The 17,199-nt window shown below is 39.0% G+C and overlaps 1 protein-coding gene across 4 annotated transcripts in view; it reads left to right on the top strand.

Moving 5' to 3' along the window:
* Window positions 1–17,199, top strand: part of PIBF1 (progesterone immunomodulatory binding factor 1) — a 234,760-nt gene that overhangs the window by 13,722 nt on the left and 203,839 nt on the right. For all 4 annotated transcript variants that reach the window (XM_066380783.1, XM_066380784.1, XM_066380782.1 and 1 more), the window contains exons 4-5: window positions 4,983–5,181; window positions 7,461–7,580. In XM_066380783.1, coding sequence (XP_066236880.1) covers window positions 4,983–5,181; window positions 7,461–7,580 — 319 coding nt within the window. The remainder of the gene's footprint in view (window positions 1–4,982; window positions 5,182–7,460; window positions 7,581–17,199) is intronic.

Below are 17,199 nucleotides of genomic sequence, written 5' to 3'. Positions count from 1 at the left end.
AAGAGATAGAAGCATCTATCTGTTCCTGTACGTGCCCTAACCAGGAATTGAACCAGCATCCTCTGCATTCTGGAACAATGCTCTAACCAACTGAGCTATCCAGCCAGAGCAAAAATAAAAAATCTTAAAAGCAGCAAGAAGAAAACGGTTACCTACACAGGAGCTCCCATAAGACTTTAAGCTGCTTTCTCAACAGAAACTTTGCAGGGCAGAAATTACTGCTGAACAATATTCAGAGTGATGAAAAAAATGACCTACAACCAAGATTACTCTACCCAGCAAGGCTATCATATATAGTAGAATCCAAGGACAGATAAAGAGCTTCCCAGAAAAGAAAAATCTTAACAGTTCATCGTGACCAACAGATGTTGCAAGAAATGTTAGAAAGACTTCTTTAAGAAGAAGAAAATATCCTAAACATGAATAAAAATAGCAATAAATGTGTATCTATTAACAATTACTTTAAATGCAAATAAATTAAGTGCTTCAATCAAAAAGAAATAAGGTGGCTGAACGGATTAGAAAACAATACCATTACATATGCTGTCTACAATAGACCCTCTTCAGATTGATAGACACATGCAGACTGAAAGTAAGTAATGGAAAAAGATATTTCAGAAAAAAACATAAGTCACTGGTCAAGATGGCCGCATAGGTAAATATGACACTCACTTTCTCCTAGAACTATATCAAAATTACAGTGAAACTACAGAACAACCATCATAGAGAACCACTTGAAATTTGGATGAATGAAAGTCCTACAACTAGGGAATTAAAGCAGCCACATAGAAAGTGGTAGGAGAGGCAGAGAGGCAGAATGTCCTGGTCCCACACCCATGTGTGGCAGATTAAAATCAGGAGGTATATCTCAGCTGGCAGAGGTCCACCATGAGGAGCAAGGGATCCCAGGCCCACTAGCCTATGGTTACAGTACCAGGAAGAGAAGTCCCCATGTCTTCGGGCTGTAAAAACCAGTCGGGGCTGAGGGAGAAGGAGGGCTCCTGGAGTTTCAGGCTCTTCATATAAAGGGCTCATGCACGCACTTTGACTCATTCCCTCTGAGCTGCAGCCCTGGGGTGTTAGTTTGAAAGGCACCAGAGGCATAGTTAAGGGAGGTACTGAATTGCTGGCATCAGGACAAGAGCTGGGGTTTGGGGGTGGGGTGGAGAGGCAGTTTTCTGCCAGACAGCAGTGCTGGCACAGGCCATTGTTTCTTTTCTGAGCGCTCCCCCATATCTGAGGCGGTCCCATATCAGAGTCTCCATCAACCTAGTGAATGCTGTTGACCTCACATTGGTGATTCCCTGAGACCCACCCCACCAAACCTGCAGGCCCACCCGAGCTGTTTCCAGTGGCTCTTCCATACAAATGGCCTGTCTTGGCTCATGCTTCAGATTTTCCTAAAATGTCAAGCAGCATCAGAACTCAGCATGCCTTGTACCTCTCACTAAGTAGCTGCAGTTCACTTTGTAGTTCATGCCAAGGGCAGAACACTGGTGGCAGCTGCCCTTGGCCTGCACCTCTCAGGAGGCCCCAGAATCAACACAGCCAGTAGACAGATTTAGACCACGTCGAAGCATCACGTAGCCACCTCCACATGTGACACATTCAAGGGTGGACTCAGCAGGAACCAGAGCCCCACTGAAAAAATTCTTCCTCTGTGGGTGGGCCCCTCCACAGCTGATCCTCCATGATGGTCTGTGGTTGCAGCCAGTCATTTCAATTTACAGCCCGGGGGGTAAATCTTTCCCATGATGTACCAACAGCAGTCAAGGCTCAACTACACGAGAGAGTGTACATAACCTCAGGTGCTCAGCTTGAGTGATCAGGGAGGCTGTATTACAGGACCTTACAGAACATCTACTATATGAGGCCACTCTGTCAAGCCTGGGAGATGTAGCAGTTCTACCTAATAACATAGAAACAAACACAGAGGGAGACTGCCAAGATGAGAGGACAAACACACATGTCCCAAATGAAAGAACAGAACAAAACACCAGAAAAAGAGAACTAAGCAACATGGAAACAAGCAATCTACTAGATGCATGGTTCAAAACACTAGTTAAAAGGATGCTCAATGAACTTAGTGAGGACCCAACAGCATAAAAAAGGACCAGTCAGAAATGAAGAATACTGTAACTGAAATGAATTAATTTACAGGGAATCTACAGAAGAGTAGATGAAGCCAAGATTCAAACCAGTGATTTGGAATATGAGGAAGCAAAAGATGCCCAGTCAGAAAAGCAAAATGAAAAGAGAATCCGAAAAATGGTAGTGTAAGAAGCCACTGGGACACCAACATTTGCATCATGGGGGTGCCAGAAGAACACAGCAAGGAACTGAAAACCTATTTGAAAAAAAGGACAGAAATCTTCTTTAACTTGAAGGAAATAGACACACAAGTCCAAGAAGCACAGAGTGTTCCGAGCAAGATGAACCCAAATATGCCCATACCAAGACATATCATAATTAAAATGTAAAAGGCTAAAGAGAAAGAATCTTAAAAGCTAAAAGGGAAAAGCAGTTATTTACCTATCAGGAACTCCATAAGACTGTCAGGTGATTTCTCAACATAAACTATGCAGGCCAGAAAGGAGTGGCAAGAAATATTCAAAGTGATGAAAAAGAAGGACCTAACAACAAGATCACTCCACCAGCAAATCTATCAGAATCAAAGGACAGATAAAGAGCTTCCCAGACAAGAAAAAGCTAAAGGAGTTCATCACCACCAAACCAGTATTATATGAAATGTTAAAGAGTTTTCTTTAAAAAGAAGATAAACAATATGAAGAATAAAATGACAATAAATGCATATCTATCAACAATTGAATCTAAAAATCAGATTAAATGGACAAGCAGAAGAGAAACAGACTCATAGATACAGAGAACATTTTGATGGTTCCCAGATGAGAGATGGTTTGGGAAGAGGGATGTAAAAGGTGAAGGGATTAAGAAGTATGATACAAATTGGTTGTAATAGAATAGGCATGGTGATGTAAAATATAGGGAATACAGTCAATCTAATAACTATGTATAGTGTCAGGCTATGTAGTGTATATACTGGGGTGTACACACACCTGAAACTAATATAATAATGTATGTCAACTCTAGTTGAAAATAAAAACTGATTCAAAAGAACACTTTCATGAAAATGGAAATGGGCCTGACCTGTGGTGGCGCAGTGGATAAAGCATCGACCTGGAAATGCTGAGGTCGCCGGTTCGAAACCCTGGGCTTGCCTGGTCAAGGCACATATGGGAGTTGATGCTTCCAGCTCTTCCCCCTGTCTTTCTCTCCTCTCTCTCTCTCTCTCTCTCCTTCTCTCTCCTCTAAAATGAATAAATAAAATAAAATTTAAAAAAAATAAATCTTAAAAAAAAATCTGAGACTAAGAAATATTAAAAAAAAAAAAAAAAGAAAATGGAAATGAAGGGAAAAAGTGGGGTAGAAAGCAATATTTACATCAGACAAAACCAACTTTAAAACAAAGGCTGTAACATGAGATAAAGAAGGATCCAGCAGTTCCACTTCTGGTTATTTATCCAAAGAAACCCAAAACACTAGTTCGGAAAGACATATTGCAGCCCTCTATTCATTCCAGCCTTATTTACAGTAGCGAGGATATGGAAGCAACCTAAGTGTCCATCAATAGATAATGGATGTAGAAGACAAGGTATGTACATAAGAAGGAGTATTACTCATGTATAAAAAAAAATGAAATCCTGCCATCTGCAACAACATAGATGGACCTAGAGGGTATTAAGCTAAGTTAAGTCGAGGAGAGAAAAACAAATGTTATACAGTTTCACGTATATGTGGAATCTAAAAAATTAAACAAAAATGAGAAACAAGCTCACAGATACAGAAAAGATTTTGATGGTTGGCAGATGGGATGGGGGTTGGGAGAATGAGTGAAAAAGAGGAAGGAATTAATATGTGCAAATTGCCAGTTATGAAAACAGTCATGTAGATATAAAAAGTACAGCATAGGGAATGTAGTCAATAATGTAATAAATACATGTGGTATCAGATGTGTCCTAGTCTTACCAGATTGATCACTTCATAAGTTATACAAATGTCTAACCACTATGCTGTGCACCTGAAACTAATATAATAGTTTACTGTAATTAAAAAATAAAAAGTTATTTTAAAAAATACAGTGTGGATAATAATAACCAGAAGCCAGATGTTATGTGCAAGTTGGAATTTTATATTTAAAATGGAAAGTGGTACAAAATGTAGTTTTGAGTTTTTCCAAAATACGAACTTAATGAAATAATCTGTGATTTTGATATTTTGAAAGAAAAAGCATGGAGGCACTGTATAGACAATTTTTGAGAAGTTTTGTTCCATGGGGTAGCAAACTAAGGGGGCATTGAAATGGGGTCAAAAGTTATATTTGTTTTATTTGTTTTAAAATAGGAGAAAAAAACAGTGTTTGATATTGATGGGAGTGATATAGTAGGGAGGGGGAAAATCAGAAGGTCTCTTTCTGCTCAAAATCTTTGGGTAGGCAACTACAAGTAGCAATGTCTACTACATGTATTCTTTGAGAATAATGATTATGTGCAGATTACTGTTTTCATTACCTCCTTGTTTGAATTAATACCTTATGATAGTAAAATGTTGCCATCTTAAAAAGATACTCCTTTTAGTACACGGACAAAGAAATGATAACCACTTTGAGTAGGATCCAGAGCAGATGTCTGAGACTTAAACCTTAAGCAGAAGAAATGTATAGTTTCATAATTTGAATTTTTAAAATTATTCTTTAAGAATATTCTCTATTTAATAATTTATGTGGATATACATTTAGCAATTAGTATAGAATTGTCATTTCATATTTAATTGGTAAGTAAGAATTTAGCTAGAGCCAAATATACTACTTAAGCTTCTCATTTTAACTTCCTATATAAAAGTGAATTGGAGAAAATCAAATCTTGAGAAGTTTTTTAAGTTTGCCACAAATTCTCTTTTAACAGAAAATATCAAGAACTAATGAAACAAGAAATGGAAACTATTTTATTGAGACAGAAACAACTAGAAGAGACAAATTTTCAGCTAAGAGAGAAAGCTGGTGATATTCGTCGAAACCTGCGTGACCTTGAGTTGACAGAAGAGCAATATATGAAACTAAAAGATTTTCCTGAAGATCAGCTTTCTATTCCTGAATATGTATCTGTAAGTGTCTTGTAGCATTAAAAAAAAAAAATCCACTATATTTTCAGAATAAAATTTACCATGTATGTTGTAGCCATAACTTCTGAAGTACTTAATTATTTTACGGCCCTGACCTGAAGATAGTGATCGGTGTTCAGATCACCAGATATTGAAGGGCTTGACTATCGATCTCCGAAGGAAGCAGTAAGTAGAGCTCTAATGTTATGGCTGCATAGTCTGTAGAAATGAGTTATCACAAACTGATGGTTTGTAACATTCTCAGCGTGAAAAATTTTTAAATACTGATAAAGTGGTTGCCTTGGGTTAGAGATAGTAGAGGAGGGGAGTTGGTGTGATTATAAAGGGGTCGATCGAACAAGGAAGATCTGTGTGGTTCTAGATCAGGATCTTGACTGCAGTGTTGATTACACAGTCTACATGTAGATTGATTTTTGGCAGTGGTTTCAAATGTTTCAGTGTCAGCATCCCCTTACACTCTAAAAATTACCGAGAACCCCGAAGAGCTTTTGTTTATATGGGCTATATCTGTTAATAGCTACCGTATTAGAAATTATAACAAAGACATCTTAAAACACAAGATTACATAAGCACATGTTCCTTAAGGCCATTGATATCTTCACATATCATGTACACTGGCAAACGCTGTTGAACAACTGTAAGAGAATGAGAACAAAACAGGCAAAAATCTTAGTATTGCTAGGAAAAGAGTTTTGATCTTATGAGTTCCTGAACAGGGTCTCAGACTGGTGGGGTGAGGCCAACCCCCTAGACTACACATTGAAAACTGCTGGTTTAGGATATAAAATGTCATTTCACATTAAGAGGCTTGAATGTTTTCATCTATAAAAGGATTGATTGGAATAGCACCTTTCTATTGAGGTAATTATGGAGATGAACTGTGACTAAGTATGTAAAATGCTTAGCTTAGACCTTAGAGCAGAGTAAACTGTACAGTATTACCTATTGTTTTGTTTGAGTGGTGACTGCTACTCTTGGTTCTTATGTGGATAACACTTTCCAGATTAATGATTTCCTACAAAATGTATTACTTTTTTGTTCAGCTTTCTATTTAAACAACTTAAATATAGTATTTCTGCCCAACATGTACTGTTCAAAACAAATATTTTAAGTGTTGTCCTTGAGGCTTTATCCATAATAACTATCAAGTATCCCATTAGAGTCAGTTATATTCAATACATATTTTTCTCTGGTTTGTTAGTGTTCCTCATCAATATCTTTTGTTTTCACAGGCATTATCCTAACTAGTTATTTATTGTGTTGAGGACTAATCTTAGGACTTGTGTCTTAACAATTGGGACTTTTGCAGTACAGCAGGATATTAAGACGTTTCTGATAGTACCTAATTGCCTCTCCACATTTTCTCATGGCTTGTATTTTAGGAGCTTGTCACATGGAACACTTTACTAGGTTAAAGCAGGAATATTCCCCTAAGAGAATTATTGAAGGGAAGAGAGGGCTGAACTGAATGGCTGTAGTGATATGAAAGATCCTGATTACCCCTTACACTGTAGTTACAGCAGTAATTAGAGCTTAGCCAAGAGCCTAGGGTATGGGCTTACTGTATATTTAGGCATTGGAGACAGAGCAATGTACAAAGCAACAAATACTCCTGCCCTCATGGAGCTTACTTGTCAGCGGAGCAACATAGACAATAAAGTAAAATATGTAGAATGTTTGTCATGCATGCTATAGAGAAAAGAGCAAGAGTGAAGATTAGAGACTGCAGCCAGGTTGGGAGGATCAGGAAGAGTTTTACTGATAAGGTGACATTTGATCAGAGATCTGAAGGGAGCGAAAGCAATGAGCCATGTACTGTTTATATGTGGGGAAAACTTTCCTACCAGAGGGAAATAGCAAGACCAAAAGTCTTGAACACTTGATGTGTTCAGCAAATAACAAGCATATAGTGTAGAGGAGGAGTAATAGATGAGGAGTAAGTAGTAAACGGAGTGTTGATAGAAGAGAGGAAAGAGACTGTGTCAGGGGTTGAGAGTTATCAATAATCTGGGCCTTGAGGGAACTGAATCGAATATTGAGATTTAAAGTATTAGTGGTTGGGTCAATTAAGGACTGTCTTGTTTTAGTTTTATACAAATAAAACTTAATTGTATAATCATGTAATCTGAAACTGCTTAACACTGTTCTTTTATAACCTTAATATTTTGCTTTTATTAACAATGATTAAGAGTACTATATATTAGCAAATTTTAATTGTAATTTGGGTTTAAAGCCTGCTTATTAATTTAATTTTTTTAAAGATTCGTTTCTATGAACTAATGGATCCATTAAAAAAGGAAATCTTCGAACTACAAATGAAAAAGAATAACCTATCAGAAGAATTAACTGAAAACAAAAGCCAACTGAAACAACTGACAGAGGTTTGTATGATTTTGATCACTGGTGACAAAATGTGCCAAGTTTTTTCTGGGTTTTTTTTTTCTGTTTTTTGTTTGTTTGTTTCTGTTTTTTTATTAAGTGACAGGAGGAGAGTCAGAGATAGGCTCCCGCATGTGCCCCGATCGGGATCCACCCAGCAAGCCCCTACCAGTCAATACTCTGCTCAGCTGAGCCAAAGCTCCGTTGCTCGGCAGCCAAGCTATTTTAGTGCCTGAAGCGAGGCCATGGAGCCATATTCATTGGCCAGGCCAACTTTGCTCAAACCATTTGAGCCATGGCTGCGGGAGGGGAAGAGTGAGAGAGATGAGGGAGGAGGAAGGGAGAAGCAGATGGGTGCTTCTCCTGTGTGCTCTAACAAGAAATAGAACCTGGGACCTCCACATGGCAGACCTATGCTCTACCACTGAGCCCACCAGCCAGGGCCACCAAGTTTTTCTAAAAGGAATTCCTCAAGATTTGTGATTGGAATATAAAAGTCAGTGATAGAAAAATGGGACAAGAAGACACTGACTGTTGTGATTCTTCATAAATGGTGGGAAGGAGGTTAAGTTGGAAATAATCTCTTAAAGATTAATAAAGTAAGTGCATGATAGTGACCTGTAATCCATGGTTGAGCTTTTTCTTTTTTAGTGAGCAAGTCGGACAGGGACAGACAGGAAGGCAGAGAGATGAGAAGCATCAGCTTGTTGCAACACCTTAGTTGTTCATTAATTGCTTTCTCATATGTGCCTTGACAGGGGAGGGGGAGCTTCAGCCGAGCCAGTGACCCCTTGTTCAAACCATCAACCATGGAGTCATGTCTGTAACCCCATGCTCAAGCTGGTGACCTCGGGGTTTCGAACCTGGTCGTCAGCATCCCAGGTTGACTCTCTATCCACTGTGCCACCACCTGGTCAAGCCATGGTTTAACATTTGTTGTAAACTCATTTTATTCTCAGCTCTTCATTATGGATTAGCCTTGTTTGTGACATGTGAAAGGAGGTGCTATCCACTTATCAGTTACTTTGTCCCTATATAAATATAATAACTCTCCTCATACTAGTTCAGCACATGTGCACTGGTGCTAGCATTGGCCCCAGCGGTGTGTATGGTACTGTGCTTGGTGCTGACAGCAGTGAACACTGAAGAAACAGGGTCTGGGCCCTGGCAGGTGGCTGAATAGATAGAGCATCGTGCTGGCGCACTGAGGTCATGGGTTTGATCCCGTCATGGCACGTATGAGGAGCTATCAGTGAGTACACAACTAAATGGAACAACTAAGTAAAACAATGAGTTGATGCTTCTCACTTTCTCTTCCTCTTCCCCCCTCATCCCTGCTGCTCTCAATCAGTGGAAAAGTTAAAAAAAATGAATAGACAGTCTGCCCTTCTAGAATTCAAATTCTCATACATTAAAGTTAGAACCTTGGATGATATCTTGACACTCATTTTCTTTGTGACCTTGAACAAGTCATTTAATGTTTTCCACTCTGTCACATGGAAAAAATAATACTGTTTGTCCATTCATTTCATTGAATTGCCAATGTTTGTGTTTCAAAGTAAGAACATGATTTTTAGCAAAGTTGTATATAAATACTTATTTTGGCCCTACTTCAAGAACAGCAATCAATGATCTATTCAGAAATAAATAATTATAATTTAATTTATATTTCAGTGCTGTAATTTTCTGCACTACTAATGCTGGATAGAATCGACTTATGTCATTAATGTACAGTCAATATTACAGGCGAAATAAAGACTCAGCTTCTTCCTCCCATAGGCGTGATGAACTCCTTAGGAGCAATGCCAAAAAGACAGATGTGCCTTTGTGAACACTACTACAAGGTTCTATATATCATCATTGGGGCTTTTCCTTCTGCTAACCTGCACATTGTGTGGTAAACTATTTTGTGCACTTAGAAGATGGCTTTTAATTTTTTAAAAATTTTCATGTGAGCCCTGGTTGGGTGGCTCAGTGGATAAAGTGTCAACCCCTGGACACAGGGTACTTTCGAGAAGCAATTAATTTGTACACAACTAAGTGAAACAAGTTGATGCTTCTCACTCTTTCTCCCTTCCCTTCCCCCCTTCCTTTCTCTTTCTCTCAAATCAATGGGGGGAAATGACTTTTTAATTTTTCATATGTAGTCAAAATAATTAGGACAAAGTTAGAAGGCCTCAATTTGGCTACTAATTTTACAGCCTTAGCCAAGTCATTTAATCTCTGCTGTTTCTGTATAATGCCCAGGATGGTGAGTGGCTGCAGGGCAGCGTTTATCGGAGACAAGGCGGTTAGACAAATTTCCCGGCTCGGTTCTGCAGCACCTTGTGGTACCTCAGCATCCCTCAAGGACTTCTCATTTTTAGAAGGGTTGGAGGAATTGTCTACCTCTGTTTATATCAAGTCATCTCTTTTTTTAAATCACTTAAACATTTACGGATTCTAAGACTGTTTTCTCTTGAACAAATGATTCCTTGGGCAAAAACAAAAACAAAACAAAAAGCTCTAGAATTATCATTAGCATGTTAGCATGTGATATAGTTTTACTCAGTGGTAAAGTGTGTCCCTCTTTCAAGGGTCATGAATGGCATTATATCCTAGATTTTAGTTTGTTTCAACTTTGCTAACACTTTTAGTATTTTATTGATAGGAAAGAAAATATAATTAACACAGTGTTCCTGACTTTTTAATGTACAGATTACTCTTGAACATAGAAATGATTTTGTTTTGTTTTGTTTTTAGAAATGATTTTGTTTTTAAACCTGTGTTTAGTCAGGGTTCCCCCAGAGAAATGGTTTGTATATATGGAGTGTGTGTGTGTCTGTGTGTGTATGAAGAGATTGATTGATTGATTGATTGATTATAAAGAATTAGTTCACATGACTATGGAGGTATGGAAAGTCGAGAATCTGATGGGACAGGCTGGCAGGCAGACCTTTCAGGTCAAAGTTGAAGTTCAAATCCAAAAAGAATCTACTGACAAGAGTTTCTTCTTACTCAGGAGAGGTCAGTCTTTATTCTAGCAAGAATGATTGGATGAGGCCTACCACAGTATGGAAGATAATCTACTTTACTCAGAGTCTACTGATTTAAATGTTAATCTCATTTTAAAAACCTCATAGAAACATCTAAAATGGGTCCCCAAACTACGGCCCACGGGCCGCTTGCAGCCCCCTGAGGCCATTTATCCGGCCCCCACTGCACTTCCGGAAGGGGCACCTCTTTCACTGGTGGTCAGTGAGAGGAGAATAGTTCCCATTGAAATACTGGTCAGTTTGTTTATTTAAATTTACTTGTTCTTTATTTTAAATATTGTATTTGTTCCCGTTTTATCTTTTTACTTTAAAATAAGATGTGCAATGTGCATAAGGATTTGTTCATAGTTTTTTTTTATAGTCCGGTCCTCCAACGGTCTGAGGGACAGTGAACTGGCCCCCTGTGTAAAAAGTTTGGGGGCCCCTGATCTAAAAGAGTGTTTGACCAAATATTTGGGTACCATGACCTAGCCAGTTAACACATAAAATTACCATCACATATTTCTTCCTTGTATAGGTTTGTTACTTAAAGGTTTGTCACCTCTCAGCTAAAAGTATAATCCTGGTCCTGGCTGGGTAACTCAGTTGGTTAGAGCATCATCCTGATATGCCAAGGTTATGGTTAAATCCCTTGTCAGGGCACATACAAAAATTAATCAATGAATGTTTAAATAAGTGGATGTTTCTCCCTCTTTCCTTCCCCCTTCTCTCTCTAAAAATCAATAAATAAACATTTTTTTAAAATATATCAATATAATCCTGTGTCTCATATGGCCTCTCGTGGCTCCGAGGATAAGAGCATTGACCTGGGGCACTGAGGTGGCTGGTTAGAAACCCTGGGCTTGCTTGGTCAAGATACATAGAAGCAAGCAATGAACAGCTGAAGTGAAGCAACTAGGAGTTGATACTTCTCACTCCCCAACCCCTCCTTTCTATGTAGAGTCAATAAAGAAAAGCTTTAAAAAAAATGAACTTTAAAAAGGCATACAGGCAAACTATCTGTAAACTATAAATAAGCAAATTGCTTAGTATGATCGAAGGTAATAACTGCAAAGGAAAAAAGAAAAATAACAGATCAAGAGAATTAATAGTGCTGCAAGACACAGTGAGAAAAGCATATCCAGAATTGTATGGGGTCCCTGGTAGGCCTCATGGAGGAGGTCAGAAGTTTGTAAAGATTTGGAGGTGAGGGCCCTGGCCGGTTGGCTCAGCGGTAGAGCGTCGGCCTGGCGTGTGGGGGACCCGGGTTCGATTCCCGGCCAGGGCACATAGGAGAAGCGCCCATTTGCTTCTCCACCCCCACCCCCTCCTTCCTCTCTGTCTCTCTCTTCCCCTCCCGCAGCCAAGGCTCCATTGGAGCAAAGATGGCCCGGGCGCTGGGGATGGCTCCTTGGCCTCTGCCCCAGGCGCTAGAGTGGCTCTGGTCGCGGCAGAGCGACGCCCCAGAGGGGCAGAGCATCGCCCCCTGGTGGGCGTGCCGGGTGGATCCCGGTCGGGCGCATGCGGGAGTCTGTCTGACTGTCTCTCCCCGTTTCCAGCTTCAGAAAAATACAAAAAAAAAAAAAAAGATTTGGAGGTGAGGGAGAAAACAAAGCTCTCAAGTAAGAACCTCTAGGCAGAGGGAACAGCGAATGCCAAGGTGAGAGGTGCCTTGGTGTTTGTGAAAGCCAGTGTGACTAGAGTGGCTGAAGCAGAGTATTGGGAGATAAATAAGATCAGAGAGGCGGTGGGTCTGTTGCGGTCATTTTAAGAACTTTGATTTAACCTTAAGTGAAAGGAAGCATTACAGGATTTTAGAAAGATGTAACATTATCTGAGATAACATAAAAAGGTCATTCTGGCTGGTACATAGTAGAGATTCAAAGACTATTACAGAAACTTTCTTAATTTTCCAGATAGTGGTGTTTTGAATAGACTATATAGCTATACAGGTGGAAGCATGGAGACTTGTTATGAGGCTGTTGTAGTCATCTAGTTGAGAGGTGACATCTTGCTCCAGATCGGAGTGGTAGCATGGAAGTGGTATGAACTGGTTAGATCCTGGTTATATTTTAAAAGTAGAGCCAATAGCCAATAGGATTTCCTGATTAATTGGATGGAGGGTGTGAAAGAAAGATAGTCAAATTAACTCAAATATTTTGGACTGAGTGAAATTACAGATTTCCATTCAGGTGAGATGGGTAGGCATGGATGAGACATTTAGGGTCAAAAGAGAGTTCAGGTTTTAGACATGTTGAGTTTTATTCAAACTGTATACTCTGTCTCATGGGAAGCAGCTCAAGTTTCAGTTAAGTTTTATTTGCCTTATTAGAACTGCTTGGAGCCCTAGGCAGTTGGCTCAGTGGTAGAGTTTCTGCCTGGCATGTGAATGTCCTGGGTTTGATTCCCAGTCAGGTCACACAGGAGAAGTGCCCATCTGTTTTTCTACCCCTTTCCCTCTCGCTTCTCTCTCTCCACCCTTACCCAGTCCTGCAGCCATGGCTTGATTGAAGTGAATTGGCCCTGGGTGCTGAGGATGGCTTCATGGCCTCCACCTCAGGTGCTAAGAAGAATTCAGTTGCTGAGCAATGGAGCAACGCCCCAGATGGGCAAAGCATTGCCCCCTAGTGGGCATGCCGGGTGGATCCCTTTCGGGGTGCATGTGGGAGACTTTGCCTTTTCTCCTCTCACTGAATTAAAAAAAAGAGAGAGAAAGAAAGAAAGAAGAGAAACAGGGAAGGGAGGAAGGGAGGGAAAGAGGGAAAGAAAGAAAGAAAGAAAAGAGAAAGAAAGGAGGGAGGGAGGGAGGGAAAGAAAAGAAAAAAGAAAAGAAAAGAAAAGAAAAAAAAGGAGAGGGAGACAGGGAGAAAAGAGAAAGAAAAGAACCGCTTTGGTCTGTCCTACATATTCATCCTTCAGAAGTCAGCCAGAGATTATCTGTAGAACTCAGTTCTTTTTCTTTGGCTGTCTTTGTAATTCCGTCCTCTTTTAATAGCAACTGAATTCCCCCAAACTGTCTTTTGATTCTTCAAAGTAGAAAGAGGAAAAGTTTTCTTTTACGTCTTTATCCTTCTAACTTGGCAGAGAATGGGCCTTGCACTCAGGCTAAAAGCCATTTAAAAAATTTTTTTTAACTAATAGGTGAGGCACCCAGTGCTGCTCCATTCCTCTCACAGATGGACTCAGCTCCAGAATCCGCCTGATTTTAGTTACCTTCCTGTGTCTTCAGGTAGTTTTGTATTTTGTCCAGAATTTATAGCTATATCTACAGTAGGATTGGTCAGAGAGGAACTTAACATGGCCATTATTAAAAGTAGAACCACCTTATAGTTTTATTTTAAACAGAAGTAAAGAAAGAGGAAATCCAGTCTATGCTTGCAGCATATTTGACTTTGAAATTCCTCTGAAAAGAATGTTGGCTTCACTGGAGAATCTCTTTCAGCAGGTTTAGCTTTGTACTGACACGGATAATGACACATTAGACACTAAGAACAACATTAGAGGCAAAATTAAACACACTACTATACTAGACCTTGAACAAATGTACAGTTTCGAAAATTGTTAACTTGGGTTGTTTGCACTTACTACCTATTAATAATTATTGAATTCCTGGTAAAGCCATAGAGTTAAGAGGTTAGAAACTAAAAGCTGGCATTTGAAAAGCTGAGTTTAATATCTAAGTTTTGGTGGCAGCCAGAACAAAAATGGCACCAGGTGTTAGACTGGACCTTGATTCAGCAACCACGAGGCGTGAGTTCTGGCTAGGAAAATATTTAGAGCCAAGACTCAGACTATAAGAGAAAGTTTATTTAGAAAATCACAGAGATAGAACAAGTGAGTGGTAGAAGAAACTGGCTTTAGGAAGCAGGTTTCAGAGGCAAAAAGCACGTCTGGAAGGAGAGGGAAAGACAGTAGCCTGCTCCAGGGAGTGAGCGCTCTAGTTCCTCCATCCCAAGGCTTTGAAGGCTGCAGACTTGAGGGGAGAGTCCCAGGGAAGGATTTCAATAGACTGTCTATCAGCTCTCTGGGTGTGTCCTTTTGGGATCGTGGACACCACTGATTGGTTGGTGCCAGGGCAGCAGTCATTAGTCATTGCAGCTGGTGCTCAAGTCAGCTCTGGGGTCGCTTGTCTGGTTTTGTTGCTTTTCTGGGCTTGGAGCTGAAACAACTGAGGCCTACCCCATCACACTTGCTTTGGTGACTTTCTGTACCTGCCCCATCATTCTTGCTCTACTCATGTCTGTCTAACTGCCTACCACATAAGGACATACAAAGATTAGGATGTCAAATGAATACCAACAGCTGGGAAAAAAGCAATGGAAATTCATAAATCACAATACAGATAAGGTGAGGATTGACTTGCAGGAGGATAAACTCCAGACAAATTTAAGAAGGTGTTACTATTTCATCAAATAAGCTGTAAATTAATAGATACTTAGAAGATGCAACTGCCAACAAATATAGATGCCTGAAAAATGATATGACAACTGTCAACTAAAAAAAGTTTAGGCTGTTATAAAGAAGCGTTTATTTGTGCAAAAGGATTGACATCCCAAAGACGAAAGCTCTGGTATCAACTACACTGGGCTGTCGGGAGAACAAAGAAAGACAAGGTTTATAAAGGCAAAAACCACAAAAAGTAATTCTTTCATACAAATGAAGGATTGCTGGTTAGGTTAACAGGAATTGGTTGATCCCAATATGTGAAAGGAGGGAGACGAAAACTACAGGAAGGAAGTGGAGTCCATACCTGTCCAAGTAGCAGTTCCAGGATATTTCAGCTGAGTTTAGCAACTGGTTTAGCAACTAAATAGCAGTTCTGGGAACTGAAGCATAAAGTGTGCATAGGCTACATGGGCCCCACTTCCTTAATAGCCTCCTGATTCTGTTTTAAGTGACTGCCTTTGCATTGTTTATTGTTTTATTTTGTCCCTTATCACAATTCCATAGTGGTTTACTAAGGGGGGAAACTAAGATCTTTATAGCTGGGTCTCTGGGAACTTAGAAAACTTGCCACTTTTTCAGTAATGTCTTTTTTCCAAAAGGATCTCTCTTTTACCACATGGTGGCAGTATGTATCCATCTATTTCTTCAGCTGTTTTCAGCTACTCAAAATCTTCTTTTTTGCCTAGAGGCCAAAGTATTACGTTAAATTACTTTATTTTCATTCAGAGCCCTAATTCCATGTCATCTGCCATAAACCAAATAGTGTTTTTTCCTAATATAATTCAATAGATCTATAACTGGGGAAAAGAATTATAAAAAACTGAAACTGCCCCGGCAGAACACATAGCCTTCAGATCAGAAGTTTCTCAATTACTACATTGATTTCATGATTATATCTAACATTCAAGATGGTAAAACTTAACCAAGTACACAGTTAATTCTTCTAGTTCATAGCAGAATTAAGGTGCAACTGTTTAAGAAATTTAGAAATTTAATAGAGTGTGACCTTAAAAAAGAAGATAATCTTTCTGAAATGCCAATTTTCATGAATTTCCAGGATCTTCTTTCATAATTTTTTTCCACATCTTTAGTTATTTAGAAACTAACACTAGAAGATAGGGTTCATCTTTTACTTCAAGTTTAGAGTTTGCTATAAGTGTCAAATAACAGGCTATAGAATATAGATTATAGAGTCTATAATCATTGGGTCTATACTCTTCAAACAATATCAGAGTAGTTAACTCTTTCACAGACTCGCACGAAATTTCTGGTGGACCAGCACTGGTCTGTAGCATATTTTGAGCTATATTATGTACATGAGCTTGTGTACGGTACTTAGTGTGTTCATAATTGCTATACTTCTATTTCCTAATTATGAGATCTCTTTATAGCAGTCAGAATTTTGAACCAGTATATGTAGCTAAACTATGTGCAGCCATTTTGCTATTGTAGATTCATTTAATCATGCTTCTTTCATTTCAAAGGAAAAATTGTTAATACTATGTTGGGCATTAAGTCTATATTTTATTAAGTCTATACTTAATAAAGCTATTAAGTTTCATGAGGAAATGGTGAAGTATTTTTCTCCTATGAGAACTTCGGTAACTAGGAAGCAGAAAGAGTGTTTTGTTCAAGGTAACTTCCTTGTTTACATTTATTGAGAAAAGTTCTGCAGGATTACCTTGAGTCTCATCTTAAGTAGTCATATGTGAGTAATCCAGTTAATTTTATTTGTATGAAAATCAGGTATTTCACTAATGATACATGCTTGTTACCCGGGTTTTTATATTTCAGGGATTATTAACTGTTTCCTGAAGTTTCTTTTTTATTCCTGCCCAATTTGTGAGAATTCTGAGGTGTGAATTCTCACTTTCTCAAATGCCTAACCAAACCATTTCTTTGCATTTACTAAACTACTAACCAGTATAAACTAATTCTGATTTGAACCACTGACCTTAAGGTAAATGGCACTATATTCCATTTCCAATTGTCTTAGCTGCTCTTCCTCCCCACAGGCAGAAGATTGCTCCATTTATTAGAGATTTATTTTGCCATGTAGGTTACCACTCTCAGTTTACATGATGTGAGAGACAAAAGATTTAAAGCAGTGTATTATACCTTCTGGTGTACACAGCTGCTGACTATTTAAAATGACGTAACT

This window comes from Saccopteryx leptura, chromosome 4 (genome assembly GCF_036850995.1).
Source record: "Saccopteryx leptura isolate mSacLep1 chromosome 4, mSacLep1_pri_phased_curated, whole genome shotgun sequence".
NCBI lineage: Eukaryota > Metazoa > Chordata > Mammalia > Chiroptera > Emballonuridae > Saccopteryx > Saccopteryx leptura.
Note: the sequence above shows the minus strand (reverse complement) of the source record. Positions and strands in the feature narration are given on the sequence as shown.